General features: G+C 27.1%; 1 protein-coding gene across 1 annotated transcript; it reads right to left on the reverse strand.

The window, feature by feature from the left end:
- Positions 1–1,144: 1,144 nt before the first annotated feature.
- LOC113548736 lies at positions 1,145–20,510 on the reverse strand. The gene is made up of 32 exons (XM_026949779.1): positions 20,375–20,510; positions 20,132–20,284; positions 16,619–16,806; positions 16,334–16,512; positions 16,116–16,257; positions 15,701–16,033; positions 15,418–15,639; positions 15,077–15,280; positions 14,739–14,823; positions 14,547–14,685; positions 14,325–14,462; positions 14,050–14,263; positions 12,620–12,851; positions 12,448–12,560; positions 11,587–11,730; positions 10,756–10,843; positions 9,793–9,888; positions 9,494–9,646; positions 8,871–9,237; positions 8,656–8,797; positions 7,922–8,092; positions 7,686–7,844; positions 7,027–7,248; positions 6,751–6,954; positions 6,363–6,447; positions 6,077–6,215; positions 5,840–5,977; positions 3,698–3,896; positions 3,392–3,623; positions 2,954–3,066; positions 2,744–2,887; positions 1,145–1,369 (listed from the first exon to the last, which is right to left on the reverse strand). The coding sequence occupies exons 1-32, from the start codon at positions 20,457–20,459 to the stop codon at positions 1,256–1,258; spliced, it is 5,337 nt and encodes a 1,778-aa protein (XP_026805580.1). The 5' UTR covers positions 20,460–20,510; the 3' UTR covers positions 1,145–1,255.
- Between the last annotated feature and the right edge of the window lie 804 nt (positions 20,511–21,314).

Consider the following 21,314-nt stretch of genomic DNA (forward strand, 5'->3'; position numbering starts at 1 on the left):
TCTCGGTTCTTTAAAAAAAAATTATGGGAAAATTCTTTACTTTATTTCTCTAAGTTCCCACCTCAATGCACCAATTTATTTTATCAGAAACTACCTCTAAAACTGAAAGTTGAAGCATTTTTCTTGCCCTAAGGCGATGGCTGACAAAAAAAAATTACCTCCTTGGGAAATAAATACCCTCATTGTTCTACTCAGAATCTAAACCTTATTATATTTGCATGTGAATATTCAATTAGGTATATTTAAATATATACTTAAAACACGCTCAAAAACAATATTTATAGGATTACACTAATTTTGTTTATGTTATTCTTCAAAACTTAAGTGGAACCTTTTATTATATTTTGAAACATTAATACATTATATTACATTTTAGTTATGATTATTAATATTAAAATTATTATTAATTTTTAAATACAAGATATTTTGTAATTTTTTTCAATTGTATTATTAACGGATTTTATAGTTATTTTGACATATTTGTGTTATATAATTATATAAAACTATTATGTAACTATGTAAGTTCCTTAAATGATTCATAATAATTATTAGATGAAGAATAAACTTGACTGTCTTCATTAACTAACAAGTTACAAGTTTATCAACCCTCATAAGTGGTAGAGATTTTGAATTTTTATTTATATAATTTTTTTTAAGTTTACCAAATTAATGTTGAAAATATGAGCAAATAAATAAATAAGTTTCTTATTTTGGAACAATGTAAAATACATTTAAAATTATATAATTGTCGTATTTGTTTTGAAAACTTACTTTATCTATTTACCACAAAATACATATGATTGTAAAATAAAATAAGCAATAAATATAGTAATTTTTATAATTGATCATAATTGATCAACATCGTATGAATCAACAGTAATTATTTACTATTCTTCGAAGTTAAAAGAAAAATACAATAGGAACATGAAAATATAGAACTAGATTATACATGTATAATTAAAATTTAAGAATTGGTTAATAAATCGTAAAAGCATTAACTGAATGTATAGTCATTAGTCAATAAAAAATAGCTTAAAGATTCGCATGCAACAATAAATTTGTAAATCTTGTTTTCACGTAAAAAGTATAATTTTTTTTTTTAATTAAAAAAAAATCCTTTACCACTTATAAAATACACAATAAATAACGTATTTTGTATTATTATTATTCAATGTAACTACTTTCTACAGTATTATAACATTGACATGTAATAAATGCACACATTCACACACACGCACATAATATACATATAAATTTAGCCTTCTGAAGACGGTTCATCTGAATATGTAGTGTGTCTAACTGGTTTAGTCGAATAGTGGCATTTAAGCACAAATTTGAGCTCCAACTTGAATGCGTCCCACGGCGATAACTGCAAAAGATTATTATAATAGTCGATATAGTACTTATAATATAATGCATGTATATCCTTTAATACTGTAATTGAAGGGAGTGAAGGTATCTGAGGGCGCCCGCAGTGGAGTGCCGGGAGCATAGCCCCCCGCTATTTTAGTTAATATTAAATATTATTTGTTTTATTACGTATACTTGGCACTTAAGAGCTTAAGAGGACGTCTCACCCGCATGTGTTGTCTCCGTCTTACACACGTACGACCATAGTAAATTTTCATTCACCAGTTTCAATAGTGTGCTTTTAGTTTTTTAATATTAGAGTGAATTGACCTATTATCAAACTTTTAGGTAAGAACATTATCTTTGTTCCCTCGTTGAATTTTTACGATATTTTAATTTTTAATTAAATTATGAGCATTTTCATATATTTAATAATTCCATATTCATAACTCATCTATAAATACAAATTTGAATACTTAACTATTAAATAATTGCTACCGAATTTGATCTCTGAAGTGCTTCAACAAACATCCAAATATTCGAATGTTATATTCTTATTAAGCTTTTAAATTTGTTATTGAAGCCTTCACTTATATTATTTGTTCTACTTGTGTTTTTTTTTTTTTAGTATTATGTGCATTCTATAAGTAAGGAGGAAATATTAAAGTTTTTTAATATGGAGGGAAAATGTTCTACTATGTCGAAATTAGCTGAAAAGAAATTTTCCGGGGAGAAAATGTCCGCCATTCAAGTATTATATAATATTTTATTTGGCTATCCTCATCTTTAGAGAAAAAAATATGTTATTTGTGCCTATGAAAAGAGTATAAAATACTAATATAATAGCAATTGTATTGGAATAGAAATATAACTGGAAAACATGTTGTGAATTCTGAGTGAGATGAGCAATTTTTTTTTCGTTATATAGGACGGTTAAAACTTTTGCTTCTCCTCCTGTATACGAAACTGAAATAGCACCACTAAGTTAATACAAGCATACAAAATATGTTTATGGATTTATTGGAAATATAATATTAACAAGAATACTTAAAAATTAGGTATATGATTAATGCACACAATCGATATATATATAAAAGTGTATATTACATTAAAATGGTAATTCTTGATTTCAAAAATTATAAATAATCTGTCTAAAAACCTAACAACTACTAATCGTGAAATTAAAAAAAAAATGTTTAAATAATTTCAATTTTAAATAATAGATAAAGAAATATTGATCATTTGGTTTTGCATACGCTTTATAATAAATAAAAAAGAAAAATTATTTTAATTTTATTGTTATTAATTAGCTCTATTATGTTGTATGATAGAAATGGAGTTAGTGTATAAAAACGTTTAACTATTATACGAAATAATGTATAGGTAATATTACTTTTTCAGCGACTGCCACTTTTCGAATGTTCCATAGGAATTCCAATAGGGAGAATATTAATCCCAACATACATCCCAAAATAAGGATAACAAACATCCCTCCCACTTCGTTTACATCTAACTCTGCTGAATCTTTTTTAGGTACCTAAAACATGAACAATTTAAGTACAATTTTTTAACATTATCAATTAATCTATATAAAAAGTATTACTGGACACATTTTTTCTTCAGATACCGACCACCATTTGTCTTTTAGTTCCATTAGCTTTCCAGATTCGGATAGTTTTAATAACGCCATACTGACTGCTGTTCTATGTGGAGCATCTAAAAATATATATATTATATAACCGTAGATAAGTTGCACCTTAAAATAAAAAAAATTATATCTACTGTAATTAATTACTTAAATTATTAAATTAAAACTTAAATAAACTATTACATATTTTAATGAGTTTATCTACAATTATAAACGATAAATATATTTATGGTGTGATAGTCATACTTAATTATTAACATTTATGTAAGTAATTAAAAGTTATTAAATTAAAAATTAAAGAAATATATATCTGGTACCTATAATGTGGTTGTAATTATATACATTTTTTTTTTGTAGTGTAACGCAGATTAATACATATTGGCAATTACTTACTAAAAGGCATTGCAATTCCATATGCTTTGTTATCCAACCAGGATCCTACTTCTGTCAGATCACAATTTCTCTGGACTTCATACTCAATCGTACTGGATTCCATGAAAAACGCATATGCTTCCCTTTCTTTTTTTACTCGGTCTACACCTTGTTTGTTGTCAAACATCATCACTGTGTCACCATATGTTTCCATCACGCTAAACATTTTTTGATAAAGGTTCACGTCAGAGTTCTAAATCAAAACATTTATACAAACTCTAAAGAAATGAATAATAAATGGTAAGTAAATAATAAATTTGATATAACCTCAAAAAAACTAGCAGTAGATTGACCTCTAACGCATCCATATTTGATGGTCGACTGTTTGTCTAGATCCTCAACTCTTTTGATTGCAGACTCTTTTCTACTCGATGTTAAAAACGCGGTCCAATTAGCAGTGTATGATTGAGTTACGATTAATGCAAAAAACCACCACATCGACGCACAAACTCTTGTTGAAAAAGCTCTAGAACATTTTTTTACAAACATTTAAGTCACATTTGTAAGACAGAATAAACATTATGCATTATACTTAGTGGCGTATTTAGGATTTCGGATTTTGTCTTAGAGGGTAATATAGGTTGGCTACAAATAATTTTCCCATGGAAGGAGGAGAGTTTTGTACTTATCATAGCAATCATTAATGTTTTTCAAAACTGTTGAGGGTAGATATAATCAGTAAATACACACATATATATCTAAATAAAACAGTTTTCTTAAAAAAAAAAAAAACAATAGTGATAAATAAGAATACGCAAAATAAATATAAAAGTTGTTATGTAGAGCGTTAGTAGTGCAGTAAATTCCCATATCTAGATTTATATAAATCTATAGATTTTATTATCTATGCGAAATACAAATAAAGTAATGAAATAATAAGTGATAAGAATAACTTATATTTTAGTGTTTTATATGAATTTTGTTGTATTGTTTGAATTATTTAGAAACGTCGAACAAAAATATATATATTATTATTAAAGGTTTATTACAAAATGTATTGTAAGTTACAGGTTATAACATATGTACACATTAATACATACCCTCGCTCTGCAATGAGTTTTGAATTATTGGTATATTATATTAAAGTAGCACTAAACGGGTCACTGAATATTCAAATATTGTACAATGCTTATAATTTAATACGGATTCACGAACAATTGCCTTAAAATAGCAACTAAACGTTTATTATTAGAAGCATGCAGGTTATAACGGGGTGATTATATTAATAATAATTGGTGATATTTTACAGTACGAAACGTTTTTAATTATATTTAACAGTAAGTAGGGCATGGAAAACGGGCATTAATTATAATATTTATATTCGGATGCTTAATACATCAATATTCAATATTATAATAAAATATAGCATTTTCGATAATTATATTCTGTATTTATGCATTATTATCTTATATCTCCACAAATATTATACCTATATACCAGTAAAAAAAATACCAAGGGGGACCTATCCATCTATCTCCTAAACCCTTTTCCTTAAATACGTCACAGGTGTTATTATTCATCGGCACAAAAATAGGTGAAATATTATTATATTTAAAGAAGCATAGCCGTCTCGGCTACGCCAAGGATTTTTAATTAATAATAACTATTATTTATTAACTTTATCGGACTAAATTTATGCCTAAAACCTTCTCCGTGATGTCCTCTTTAATTTAAAAAACTGCACGACGATTGAATAAGTAGTTTCGGAGTTTATTCCGAACACACAAACAAAGTAAACGAACGCTATCATTTTATACATTAGTATAGATGAAGTGTAGCTAAATTGCCTATTAAGAACGCCGCGTGATCGAAATTTTAGTATTGGAATTAATATAATATGTAATGATAATGTATTATGATAATGATATGGAAATTAAATTGGATTCAATTATACTGTCACACTAGAATGAAAAAAGGAAAAATTCATATGAATTTTGTTAAATTATGTAAGAAAAAATTATAAACATATATTAATGGTGCAGTTTAACTGATTAGTTGGATTTTTTTTATGGAGGGGGGCGGTGGGGCTGGAATAGATGGAAGGTGGTATAATCGAGAAATGTGTTTCCAAGAACATTGTATTTTTACTAACATGCATTTTATTATCATAATACATCTTAATTATTATTTACTATTTATAAGATGGTAAATTAAAGTAGGCAACTATAGTATTACGTATATTATTTGATGTGAGAGAGCTGATCGAGAATCTATCCCTTCTGTGCGCCACTGATGTGTGTATATAACTATATAGATAATAATTAGAATATTATCTATATGAATAATAATATATGCAAACACAACTTATTATAACATCTTAAAATGTATTTAAATGATTAACATCACCGACATTTTATGTCTAATGTGCGTATATATTTAATATAACTTGGATATTTACGTATTATTTACCTCGGCAATACTTCACTCCCTTGGCATAATATAGAGCCCAAAGAAAACCATAAGCAATTAATCAATGATAACGAGTTCTCGAGTTCTTCGGGCTCCGTGGCACACGGATGAGGATTTTGCCACTCATTAGGAGTAATCCTAAAAATAATAATAATAATAATAAATTGTATACATACTATAAATGTATTTTTAAACATAAAGAGTTTTTTTTAATAATATTTGAATGCATATACTAACCTAGCTAATATATACAGAATAATTGATAGACCCAAATATGCAGTTGCAGTATATATCCATACATGAAACGACAATGGTTGGGTGAAAGAGAATAAATTAGTTTCTGGTTCTTTCGGTTTACTGAATAAAATGCTGATTCCTATTATTTCAAGTTTATTATATTATTCAATAATTATTATTATTGGTCGCAACTCATTATTCGCAAATTATAATGGTTGGTAAAGTTTAAATGTTTAAAATAATTTAGAACCTAGATGAGCATACATAGCATTATATAAAGCTTTACCTAAATTCATAAAAGGAGTCGTAAAATCAACTGCAGTCCTCCTGTCATGTGTGATGGTCAGATCACACACAGCTAAGTCGGCTCTCTATAAAAAAAAATAATAAAAAATTAGGATATTTTTTTAAATAAATTATTTCTAAAATTAATAATATTATTTGTTGAAAAATTCATCAAACAAATTAGAATAAAATTAAAACACGATTTAAAAATAATTACCAAAAAGTTAGTATTAATATTTGATATAAATACATATATTAAAAATACTATTTATTATAAAAGTGTACAATACAAATAAAAATATTTACATTTATAATTTATAAACATTTACATATGTAGGTACTGAACACGTGAGAATATTACTGAATACATATTATACTATAACAGTTACCAGTTCATGAACTTCTCCGATAAGTCCGTCCCATTTTCCAGTCTTCTTGTCTTTTTTGCCGTTACCATCGTTCCGCAATTTAAATTCGTATGTAATGTTGATTTCTTCCGAAATCATACGTATCAAATCTACTACGTATCCCTCGTATTTGTCGTTGCCAATACGATCTTTATGATCTGTTTTCAACATCATGTACGGCTCGGTCTATATATAAATATAACGCAAACAATTAAATATTTTAGCCCTATATATAATTGCTGATGTACCGTAACTAACAATTTTTGAAGCAACAATGAAAGTCTTGTTCATGTTTGCGTTCACTAAATCGTCCAGCATCTGATTCCTAGTTCTCGTGTATGACATTTCGTTTTGCGGATCCCAGACGCCGATCTTTTTGAATCCCGTATTTGTCAGCTCAACCATTTCCAATGTGAAATAACTTCTATACCCAGAATTTTGGTTGAATCGTAATTTGCCCGTGAGACCGTCGACTTCTACCTGAAACACCGAATTGTTTTCAATCATCGCAATAACTGTATTTTGCAATAGGTATTAGTAGGTACTAGGTAACAAATCCAATTTCGTATCGTTTGTCAATTATGTTTTAATTTATAGGTGACTTGATTAAAGGGACTGAATTGTAATACTGCATCGAACCTTAACAATATATATCCAATATTCATTGTTTAAATTACTCCGCGTACTACTTTATTTTATTATTTATAACTTTATAAGGCACTTCATAAATAAAGTGGTACCTATAAGATCTATTTTTCTACAAGAAACAACCATTATAGTTAATTATTTAAGTATTTTTGCTGCTTCATAATAAACGTAAAACAAATGCATTCATTGTTTAGTCTAGAATTCGAAATTATTTTTCTCTGTTGAGATATCGTATCAGACACGCGATTATTGTGATATCAGTGACTTACGACTCTCATGAAGTTGATGAGACTAAATCCACTGGACCATCCCGTACTCGTTCTATTTGCACAACTGTTAGGTTCGGCTTTGATAACTTTTGTGCCTCCAATACCACGCAATGCTTTAGCGTACACATTGACCGCGTCAAACATCAATAACGCGTTAACCTAATTGTGTTTAGAAGTATAATTTGAGATAAAAAAATGCTGTTCTCATTTGTTTAACAATAATATATAGATATTACTGTAATAGTATCTGCTCGAAATACTTCCATATCCAAATTCATTCTCTGCTGAACAAATTCAAGATCGGCCATTATATTAGTCACTGTTGGACTTGACGGATCTATTAATTTCACTGCAGTGATATTGGTACGTTTAAACTGTAAGTGACCATAATTTATGGTGTGTGCATCCTTACAAACATTATACAAATAACGTATCATAATTCATAAATATAAAATACATATTTAAAATCTTAAAAGAAATATTTACATTTATTAAAAAAGTAAAAAGGTAAAAAAATACTTAACCTCCAAAATTTAGTTAAATGTATTTTTAATATATAAAATTATAAAACATAACCAATTAGTATATGAAATATGAACTAATATTATGTACTGCGTAGCATAGTGAAATAAATATAAAACTAGGTATATATTATGTAATCAGAATACGCCTAAAATTGCTAAATGTGTATAATTTAAAACGCGTATTCAAAAATAATTTACAGTTATTAGTAATTTATCGTTCAGTTTCCATAATAATTAATATTGACTATAAAAACAATTTAATCAACTTATTAATAAACTTCACAAACTACTATAAATTGTTGAAGGAAATGAAAAATTAATAATTATTATTTTCAAATTATAGTCTTAGTACTTAATTTTGTAGTTGAGAGGTTTAAAATTAAATCATGGTTAATAAATAATAAGCATTTAAATGCTACAAAATTAATGTTTTTTTTTCAACTAACCAGAGAAGTAATAATAAAACTGTGGTAATCGTCCATTAGGCCTACATCTTCAGCTTGCTCCAATACAGTTAATATTATATCTGTATCACAATCTAGGACAATATGACTCTCCAGAGATTTTTTGACCTCTTTCAGCATAGGTCTGAAAAATTGTTTTGTTCTGCAATTAATTCTAACGTCAAATGATGCGTAAATGCATTTTTCTTATTGCCTACCGGAAATCGTTATTTGTAGGTAACTTAATAATAGTAATGGCCGATAATTCGGTGTCTGATAATTTGGTCAATCCAGAATAATCTTGGATTAAGTGCTGTAATCTTAAAAGTCCTTCGTCTCGTTGGTACAGCAATGTAAAGGAAGTCCAATCCATGTCACGGACGATAGCTGTATACCCACGACTGAGGGTCATCGGATCCGGATAGACGTTCATGTAATAGTTTGGTTGTTGTCTAGGGTTCATTTTCCAGTGGGTTTCGATGTGGGGGATTTCCATCGAATCACATATCGATTGGACTATAGCCGATGACTCGTAGCCTGTGGGACCGAAAATAGCTCCAACGCCGGACTCGAATGATTCGCATACTGTATAGTGATGATAATCGGATAATGTGACGCATAACGGATGTGAAAACATAAAAAAATCGATACTTATATATCTACAAAGTTAAAGATACCTGTAAGCTAAAGTAAATCGATAAAATTCTGAATAGATTATAATGTTTTTATTTCGGACGTCGATAGTTCACTTAATCCAACATATCTTATAATCTACGTGCAAGTTTCTACCTAATACCTGTCATATTATATTCTAATTTTTGCGATGTGAATAGTCACTTACCTTTTTTACTAGTTTGATAACCATCGTTGATGTCGACGATTTCTACTCGGCCTTCGAGTTTGACTTCTGAAAGTGTCGGATCCAAGTTTACTTTATGTATGGCCAGTTCAAAGGCCATTTGTTCTATTGAATTTTCGGAAGGAAACAGACCCACTGCAGTACACAATAAATAATAGCAATGACACGAACACGAAAAAAATTGTATATAGTTGGTAATAGGTAGGCAATAGCTAGTATGAGCGCTTAATAAAAAATGTATCAATTAAAATGTTATTACAAGTACTCAATCGATGACTTACCGACGGTAATGCGTTCCATGTCCTCCGCAGTCGCCGTACAGACCGCGAAACCGGACAACAAAAACAGGACTACTGTAGTTGCGGATTGCATGTCGCGCGCGGAATTAATACACGGTTATAATAGCTGCTCACACAAGTAGGCACATTATACGGGATTATTAATTCCGTACATTATATTATATATTTTCACGAGACACTAGCTAAACCGCTGAAAACTTATATTTAGATTGCGCACGCAAATTGTAATGGGCTGGCAGCCAGTGTCTATCCCGATTTGAAACAACAGCAATGACCTATCTACGATTATTGAAGAGGCAATCCGCAGCAGCACGTATTTATTGCACACTACGACGTTATATATATTATTATTCTTTCCCACCACCTATGTTTACACGCATGATAATCTTTGGCAGACGGGTTAAAGGTTACGTCGGTTACACGTCTGGAAAATAATAATAAATAACACGACATAGCGATTTTTTTTAGCACGACCTTTATATTGTTGTCTTTGGAAGTCGGGCCAAACAAATTTAATGACCATCGCATAGCGACGGCATGGAGGCGAGAAGGGTATTTTTCTAATTATTTTCCAACTGTCGTTGAATTTAACACGCGCCGTTGTTTACATAATGGTCTTTGGAGATTACCAAAATAACAATCCAATTTTAAATGCAGCAAAAATCAATTCCAATAGTTATACCGCCTATACCTGTGTAGTATATACTTTGACATTTTGTACTTATAACTATTTTTCCATGACTATAATTTCTGTATACGAAGTCACACAGGCATGTAGCCACTAAGTAAAAGTACAGATAGGTAATATACCTATCTAAAAAAAAAAATCGATTGACACATGATTCACACAAGAGAATAAATAGGTATAATAATAAACATATAAATTAACAATACAGTATGAGTATATATATTTTAATAATTATTTGGTAGTTATATCCGATGAACTGTCTTCTACGTGTCTAACTGGTTTAGATGTTCCATGACACTTGAGCACGAATTTCAACTCAACCATGAATGCTTCCCAGAGAGTTAACTACAATTAAATTGAACTATTTAAGTATTGATTTTTAAAAAATATTCTTATAAATATATGTACAAAAAATTTTTTGTTTGTAAATTCAATATTTATTAAAAATCATTAAAATTATTATTATTATTATTTGGTAGTTAAAATTTCCTTCATATTATATTCACTTATTTGTATAGAAATATCTACAAACAATTTGGCTGAGAAGAGGGTATAGATAAACTTAATAATTTTATACTAACGGTATTACTAAATAAAATATAAAATATAAATAGACTGAAAAAAAATACACTGAACACTGGCTAGTAACAGAATATGTTTAATCTAGAGTTAATAACCGGTGAATAAAATATATGCCTTTATACTTTACACTACCTACTATGTGTAAATTTAAACATAATAATAAATTATTGTGTATATTATGTATAATTTAATTAATATTGCTTCATAACTATGTAAAATAAATCTTTTAAACATGAAATTTGTGAAAACCAACTAAAATTAACTTTATTATAATTTCACAGTTCATAAACAACTATGAATTTGTGACGAATCATGAAATTAAGTGTTTTGTTCAAGAACTAAGGAGGTACTTACTACCAATATCATAATAATAAACATTTGTAATTTGAATCTGCTCCAATTTATGTCGATATTATAATTATAAGCTTTAAAATAATATTAATAAAACTAAAACATATTATAGGTAGTATCCGTAACTAATGTTTTAAAATTAATAAGTATATTACCTTTTCTTCAACAGCCACTTTTCTTATATTCCATAAAAATTCAAGTATAGAGAATAGAAATGCTATAAAACAGCCAAGTATTAAAATTACGAACATACCACCAACTTCATTAACATCAAGTTCAGCTGTGTCCTTTTTTAAATCCTAAAATATTAAAATAATCGATTTAATTTCAATGACAACAATTGTATTTATTGCCAATTTATTAATATTAATATGCATAAATATATATTTATAATTTATTTATAATAATTATATATTAAGTATAAGCATATTTAAAATTAATTTAAAATGCTAAGATTTAAATCTCCTTAAAAAAATAAATAAATTATAAATAATTATTTAAGGCTATTCCAAATTTGATAATTTAATCAAAGGTTTATTAAAACATTTCTTATTCTCTTATTGAAAATTATGAGCACAAAAGTAATCCTAAAATGATGTATTGTTCAACAGGTTTAGTTTGCAAGTAGGCAAGTATCAAAACAAACACTTTCTCATTCTAAGATTATAAAGCAAACAATACATAATATAGGTACATTTAATAAATCATTTAAAGTTAGTTTTTTGTATAAAATTGAAAAGTTTACTGCCTATATTATTTAAATTATAAATAATTCAAGTCAAAAAGTACAAAAAAATGTTAATAGATAATTTTGATATTAAAATTATTAAAGTTATTTTTTCAATACAGTTATAGTTTTTATTATTTTTTATGGAATAATTGATAAAACTAATAATAACAGAATAATAAATAATTAGCACATATAATTAGTTTAAAATATGCATACAAGATGTAAAAAATTAACAATATAAAATTATATAATTACTATAATCATAGTTAAAAAATGTTGTACCAACCTTACATCTTTTATCATCAGTTACTGACCACCATTTATTTTTTAGATCCATCAATGCTCCTGACTCAGAAAGCTTTAATACAGCCATGTTTACGAGTGTCCTATGTGGAGCATCTATAATAAATTAAAAATTATATTTAACATCAATGAAATTAAAGTGAATTATACTCAACTGAATGGCATTGCGATTCCATAGGCTTTGTTATCCAACCAATATCCCACTTCTGTTAAATCACAATTTCTCTGCACTTCATACTCAATAGAACTGGATTCCATAAAGAAAGCATAATGATTTCTCTCCTTCTTCACTCTATCCACCCCCTGTTTGTTATCAGACACCATGACCGAAACACCATTCAGTTCCATAACACTCCACATCTTTTGATATAAATTTACATCAGAGTTCTAAAACAAAATAATGTCATTAGTAGAAATATCATAAAAGTGAAAGAACTTTTAAAATATTGTTATAATATGCATTCAAATTTTACAAATGTACAAAAAAATATATTAAAATTTTACAAATAATCGGTAGTTGTTAATGATACATTGACAATTCATTATATTTTAAGTAATAAATTATCATAACTGATCATAATTTTAATAATATTAATATAAATGACTATAGTTTACTTTTCTAAAAGCTAGGAAGTTGTAACTTAAGATTTTAAATTAATTTTATTCCAAAACATAATTTATAAAAAATATAAGCTAAAATAAAAGTCAATATTATAAAACTACAAATATACACTAATTATTCAATAAAATAAAAAAAGTTATAAAAATAAAAATTAAAGTTAATAGTATTTTAATAAAAATGATTTAAACTGTATCCATATTTATCGTTTTTCAAAAGCTTATTCTAATAAATAAATGCATTTGTATACAAAATTTTTTTCTAGTTATTTAAATAACTACTTTGCTATGTGAAGTATCAAAAATATAATTCAAATATGCATAATTATTAATTACTAATAAATCCATTTCATGTAAAAATATTTAATTCAATATATATATATATATATATTGTATGAATACTATTTTAAAATAATTATATAATATATATTATTAATTATTTAAGGGGCTGCTACATCAACATTCGTTTCTTCTGTTTATCTCTCACATAATATAGGAACAAAGATACTTCGTATTTCCACGATTACGACTCAGTTTAAAGCAAAAGCACCTAGCATATATTTTATAAAAAAAGAATATTTTCTGTGCATTGACCAAATAGATTTTTAATATATACATTTTTGAATAAGTTATTAATAATTAAAAATAATCAAAATTATTTTAAATTAAAACATGCTTATATTTATAAAAAATGTAAATATTAAAAATCTATCTGGTCAATGTACAGGAAAAATTCTTTTTTATAAAATACATACTTGGTGCTTTTGCCCTAAACTGAATTAGAGACTCGTAATCATGGAAATACAGAATATCTTTGTTCCTATACTATGTGGAAGATAAAGAAAACAAATGTTGATGCAACGGCTCTTTAATATATTTTTAAAGATATGTTCTCAATTAATTTAATTTCAGTAGATATTTTTACCACAGAAAATAAGAAATATGTACCTATGCATCTTGCACCTACTTGAAAAAAGCTGGCTGTAGATTGTTCAGTTACACATCCATACTTAATGCTTTCTGTACCTGTACCTCCCTTTTTATCAAGATCTTCTACATTCTTTATAGTGGTTTCCATACGATTTGATGTTAAGAATGCTGTCCAATTGGCTGTGTATGATTGAGTCATAATTAGAGCAAAGAACCACCACATAGCAGCACATAGTCTGGTTGGAAACGCTCTAAAAAAGTGACACCACTTATTATTATGAATATAGTTTTTGAATTGTAAGTAAGCTTTACCTCGGCAGAATATCGCTACCTTGACAGAGAATGGAACCCATTGAAAACCATAAGCAGTTGAGTAATGATAGAGAATTTTCTAATTCTTCTGGATGAGAATTACACGGGTGAGGGTTTTGCCATTCGTTAGGTGTAATTCTATAAATTGTATTGTATAAACAATTAAATAGTGTAGGTAATTATAATACTATATTTGAGTAAAAATATAGGATTTAGAATTACCTGGCCAAGAAAAATAATACCAAAGACAAGCCTAAATAAGCGGTTGCTGTAAATATCCATACTTGAAAGGAAAGTGGTTGGGTGAATGAAAAAAGATTGGTCTGAGGTTCTTCTGGTTTACTAAACAATATGCTGATACCTGCATAAAATATATAAGCATTTCTAGAGGATAGTTTAAAGCACTCAACTTACCCAAGTTCATAAAAGGCATGGTAAAATCTACAGCATTCCTTCTTTCGTGAGTAATTGTTAAATCACAGACCCCTAAGTCAGCTCTCTGTGAATATGTTAAAAGCTAGATCACTATCAAGCTCGGGGTCTAACCATTATTATAGTTTTAAACAATGTCTTTTAAAATTAATTTTAAACATATTTTCAATATTTCTATAAAGCAATGATATAGTAAGTTAGGATGCTAAATAATTATAATTGGGTACTTAATATAAAGTAAGGGAGACCAAATCAATACATTTCTTAGTAATTCAATGTGTTTATATAATTTAGCATTATATATTTATGTAATGTGTTACCATTTCTTGTACTTCACCGATAATCCCATTCCATTTGTTTGTCTTTTTATCGCGTTTTCCATTTCCATCATTTCTTAAACGAAATTCATAAGTTATGTTGATTTCCTCAGCAATCATTTGAATAAGATCCACCGCATATCCTTCATATTTGTCATTACCCTCTAATTTATTGTGGCCTTCTTTTAACATCAAATACGGTTCTGTCTATCAATGTAAATAAATTAAAACTATAATTTATTATAATAGAACTAATAGTATAAATAAACAAATTTCCATCCAAACATATTCAGTATGTATAATGTATACAATATATTATTATTATATGATTATTTTTTACTTACAATTTTTGATGAAACAATAAATGTTTTGTTCTTACTCCCAGCATATAAATCACGAAGCATTTCAAGACTGGTTCTCGTATAAGTCATGCCTCTTTCTGGATCCCACAAGCCAATTTTTTTGAAACCAGTATCAACTAGCTCCACCATTTCTAGTGTAAAGTATGATCGATGACCAGTTTTGTTGTCAAAGCGTAAGAGACCAGTTAGGCCTTCTGTTTCAATCTAAAACAGAATAAAAACATTAAGTGATGACTACTGAATAATACAGAAATATTAAACTTACTACTCTCATGAAATTTATAAGTTTAAATCCATTAGACCAGGGAATAAATGGCGAGTTCATACATTGTAGTGGTTCAGTGATGATTTTATTTGTCATACCAAGACTTTTTAATGCTTTTGCAAATACATTTAATGCATCATAAATGAGTATAGCATTAACTGTAAGTTTGTTAACTTTCAAAGGTTCCATATTTAAGTTCATTCTTTGTTGAACAAAATTCAAATCTCTAACAATACTTTCTACAAATGGGCTTAACGGATCAATCAATCTGACAGTTGTTATATTTGTACGCAAGTTCTGTACAATACTACTAAAATCAACTGTATGTGCATCCTATAATCAAAACACTATTTTATAGTTTTGAATAAATCAACTATATATAGGTACATTAATCATAAATAAAATTAATTCTCACCAATGAAGTTATGATAAAACTATGATAGTCATCCAACAAGTTAACTTCCTTTGCTTGTTTGAATACAGTTAATAATAAATCTGCATCACAGTCAAGTACAATGTGACCTTCTAGAGACTTCTTAATGTCTTTTAAAATTGGTCTTATAATCAAATAGTTAACATTAAAAAATTTTAAACGTTTTAATTTTTATGTTAGGTACCTATGGCAAAACTCACCTAAAATTATTGCCTTCGGGCAATTGTATAATAGAAATGGCTGCTGCCTGTTTGTCATTAGGTTTTGTTTTTCCTGAGTAATCTTGGATTAAGTCTTGTAATCTCTTAAGACTTTCTGGTCGCTGATAGAGTAACGTGAATGACTTCCAGTCCATGTCATGAACTATAGCCGTATAACCCTTAAATGATAAAAATTGGCTCATTTTATTAAAATTGTACTTAGAAGTTAAAAGTAGGTATATTATATATTTATATCATTTAAATATGTTAGTATTATTGTTTTACTTTTGCTAGTAATGTTGGTTCAGGATATGGATTGAAATAAAAATTGAAATTATTAACAGGCGTATCTTCCCAACTGGTTTCTATACGTGGAACTTCCATAGTTTCACAAAGTGACTGCACTATGTTTGATGATTCTAGATTGGACGGGCCAAAAACCGCACCAATCCCAAATTCCATAGTCTCACATACTGAAAATTTAAATAATTATATTATTAATATTTAATATAACACATAAAATAAATTTATTTAACTGAGGATGCTCCAATTTTCTACTTGGAGTGAGTTTTCTGGTAGAAAATTGAATTTAGTTGGTATACCTAGCTATATTGGAAAATGGGTAGTTTAAAGTAGAAATTCCTAATACTTTTCAAATACCTAATAAGGAAAAATAAAACAAAATTACAACAACAAAAAGGATTATTTACGTACAAACTTATTTATTGTAATTCTAAAACGCATTACTGAAGACTTGAAATTTTTTTCAAATACTTGAATTAGCATTTCTAGTCACAAATAATAAAATTTAAAAAAAATATTTTTTGTTTTTTATTGAGCTATTTATAGACATTTTACTTCTTTAGTTATTATTCGACTAAACTTATCTATGGTATTTTCGTTTGTGAGTAAAAAAACTTGAAAATGTAATACAAAGTTCATCGAAAGTATTTTTTTAAAATATTGAAAATGCAATCACAGTTTCCTGATAAGCAGTTGAATTTTGAAGAGGTACCTATTAACCAAATTCGACGAAAAACTTAAAATGTGCTAACTATATTTTGTAATTAAAATGTGCATTACTTTTTTTTAATTCTAACACCTAATTTTTGAAAATGCAATAAAAGATTTCTCATTAGTTTATATAAATAAAATTTAAATAAAAACTTGCCATAAAGCAATCGCATATACGATATATTTATATATATGTTGTACGAGTGATTGAAGTTCAAATTTTTAAGATATTCTAAATTTAAACGTACTTATTTAAAATCGTTATTACCTAATAATGATTAACGATACAAGTCAGTATTTCTATATGCGATTACATATTTTGGTCAACATAAGCAACGACTAAGTCTATAATGAGTACTTTACTAGTTTAATCTCAAGATAAATTTAAAGATTGAATAATTTTTGTATGCACTTTTATAACTGTATGACAATATGTATAATACTTGCCTATAAAAGACTTGATATGAACACTAATGTCTATACAAATTCTTGTCAACCAGGGGCGTAATTAAAGTGTGATATGGGAGATAGATCTCCACAGAGCCTTATTCTATTAATATTTTTTAATATTTATAATTTAATAGTAATCCAACTACAATATTATAAATAATTATGTTCTTAATAGAGTTTAAGGTTTTATTTTCTTTTTTTTGGAAGCGATAAAAATTACAGTTAACTACTCAAAAAATCCCCCTCCCCCAAGGGAGATTGCTAATTATTACTTATACCACTGAGTAGTCACTATCTACAAATATTACATAATAGTACTAGTCAGTTCATTATTATTTTAAATGTTTTCAACGCAGTGTTTTATAATGACCAGGAGATATTTTTAAATTAATTATTTTTGATATCAACAGATTACTACTATCTATAATTATGTTTAGTTACCTATACTTTGTTAAACTTAAGAAACTTACTCGTCGGCTGACTTGTGTTTAGGGGCGTGGTACATTATACGAGGTAGGGTTATAGACAGTTGACTCGGTGGGATGACAAACAGGTGTTACTTGTAGATCATCGCCCGTCGAAGACTGGTTACCACCGGGTGTCTTCTTAACTTGAATAGAGTACCTACCTATAATATTTATATGTAAAACCCTCAGCCGGGTGCCCGAGTAGGGACAAAAACATTCGAGCATTTGATCTGTACCTACCAGGTCCAAGTAGGGACTTAAATACCTTAATATTATAGTCATACAAATGTATAATTAAAAGTTAACATAATTTCAGTATTCAAAAGGTACCTAATATAAATTGTAATTATTTAATATTTTTATTAAATTATTTTATAATAACACGAAAATATTTTATTATTTTTTATAAAAACACAGTAACCACAAACTTAACATATTTAATACTGCGTATAACAAAAATAATAATAGGTAGGTATATTATTTAGTTATTAAAACAGAACAAACATATTTTGTTCTAAAGCTTAGTATAACCTACTACAGTAGTACAGTCAACACTATGTGTTTGAAAGTACCTATCAAATAATCAAATTATTTTCTTAAAATGTAAAAGGGTCAAAACCCCTACAACCTCCAGTGTTTACATCCCTGTTGTATTTGCCTATGAATTTACTACGTAACTTGATAACATCCGTTGATAAATGATGGTTATACAATTATTTTTATTATTTTAAATTCAATCAAATTTGTTTTTTTTTCAGTTAATAGATAGAAATATTCTACAGATTACGCTCAAATCTTTTTTTCTGTTTTTTTTTTTTACCGATATTTTAATGTCTAATTTTATAATAGGTCTATAAATAAAAAGTAAATTTAAAATTATTTGATTAAAATACCATTATTTAAAATATAATAAAAATCTAGGTTTTATGCAGATTAGATATGTTATTATTATTATCTACTTTCAAATTAAAATAGTTATCGAAATCTGAAAATTTAACGAGGCTTAAACGTCCTGAACATTTTTCTTGTTTTTTTTTATAAATATTTTTTGAACAATTTTTTATAAAATAATTTATAACAATGCTTAGTTTCAAGTGCAATATATAGATACATTAAAAAGTAACTTCATCTTATATTGCTAACACTCTACACAATGGTTATATACTTATATTATATACCACGATCTTAACAGAATATAATATTTCATAGAAAAAATTACAATACAATTAAATGTTTTTATTATAAACAAAACCATTTATTTAAAGAAATTTAATATGTAATTAAAATAATTTGTTTAAAACACATTCTAACTCTGTATAATTCACCTTATCTTGCTCTCTCTAAATATTTATTGAACATATTGAAGAATAAATTAGTAGAAAAGTATTAGGTATAATTAAATATTAAGGTAGCAACTAAAATATTATTTTTAACTAATATTTTATAAAATCGTGGAACATTTTGAAAATAGGCCACTGGGCTTCTTAGGAAAACATTTTTACGTATTATCATCAATTTTCTCTATTTTAATAAAATGTATATTTAAGTACTAACAGTATAACTAGTATAAGAGAAGATTTTAAGATATTATTTTATCATAATAAAATCAACTTATCATATATTAATGATTTTTTAGCTAAAAATATTGTCAGAAATAAATAGACCTGAATGTAATGTTGAAATAAGAAATATTCATCATGAACGTCTTTCGTTGCCTAAGCTACACTCAAAATTAGCGTCAACATTCAACATATTAAGAATACACATAATTTTAAAATAAAATAGCCAATAGGTACCAAATAAACCATATTTTTTACTACGCCAAGATAACAAAAATTTTAATTTTAAATAATTGTTATATACTTACCTTTCAAGCCAGTCATATAAAGATCTGTAGAATCGATAATTTTAATTTCGGGTTTTAAAAACACGTTTGCAAACTTTGGGTCAATGTTCACTTTTTGGATAGCCAATTCGAACATCTGTTGTTCAATGCTGTTTTCTTTGTCGAAGAACCCCACTGTATATAATTGAAAGAAATGCATTTAAACAATTTTTTCTAATCGAAATTACCCAAATATATAACGACTTTTATTTTTTTAACACTTACCAACGGAAAGGGGTACGTTCTCATTTTCTTGTCCCACAACATGGCATAAGCAAACGGTAACAATAAATGCGTACAAAAGAAACATGTTATCGTTCAGAACGAAAAATGTGTACTTACTTGAAACGAATATCGTTCGGGTTCGTAGTAGTCTAGTATATAAATTTAGAAATATTTGCCTGGCCTTTAGCCAAACTTCTTAAGTGCAAACGAAGTGTCATAAACTCATAACATTATAACAAAAAACGACTGTTTCTTGGAAGAATTCAATTCCATTTGTTAGGCTTAGGGTATGAAATATACCTACACATGTGTTATATACACATTTAGCTGAATAACTAATAAACAAACAAATAAATAAAAATGAACTAACTAAATATTTACCTAATCTATTATAGCTTTGATATTAAAATTGTTTTAATTAAAATAGTTAAATAATTGTATTAGGTACTTAATCTTCTTAATAACCTGGATATTTTAATAACTAGGAACTTTTTGGATCATTTTATATACAATGACAGCATTAGACATTTTAATGTATGCAAATATTGATACCATGTTTAAAAAAAAAAATGTTGATGGGATAAAAAACAAATATAAATACAAAATAAATACCTACCAGTTATCATTTACAATGATTCTTAATTAATACATTAAATCAATCCAATTAATATTAATTTAATCAAATACTTACCTAATACGTAAATTTTGGTTTTAAATTTTTATTGACTATTGTTTTAATTTAGTGAAGTTTGTTAATTTATACATTTGTTTTGTTATATATCTTTGCAATGTATAATATTAAACAACTTATTACTATTTATTTATAAGAAACACCATTACTTTTTAAAATGGAGTGTGATGAATTTAATTTCCATTTATCTTCTTGTTAAAATTTAATACAAATACAGACTTTGTTATAAACAAGTTTAGGCAAAAAGGC

This window comes from Rhopalosiphum maidis, chromosome 4, assembly GCF_003676215.2.
Source record: "Rhopalosiphum maidis isolate BTI-1 chromosome 4, ASM367621v3, whole genome shotgun sequence".
Lineage (NCBI taxonomy): Eukaryota > Metazoa > Arthropoda > Insecta > Hemiptera > Aphididae > Rhopalosiphum > Rhopalosiphum maidis.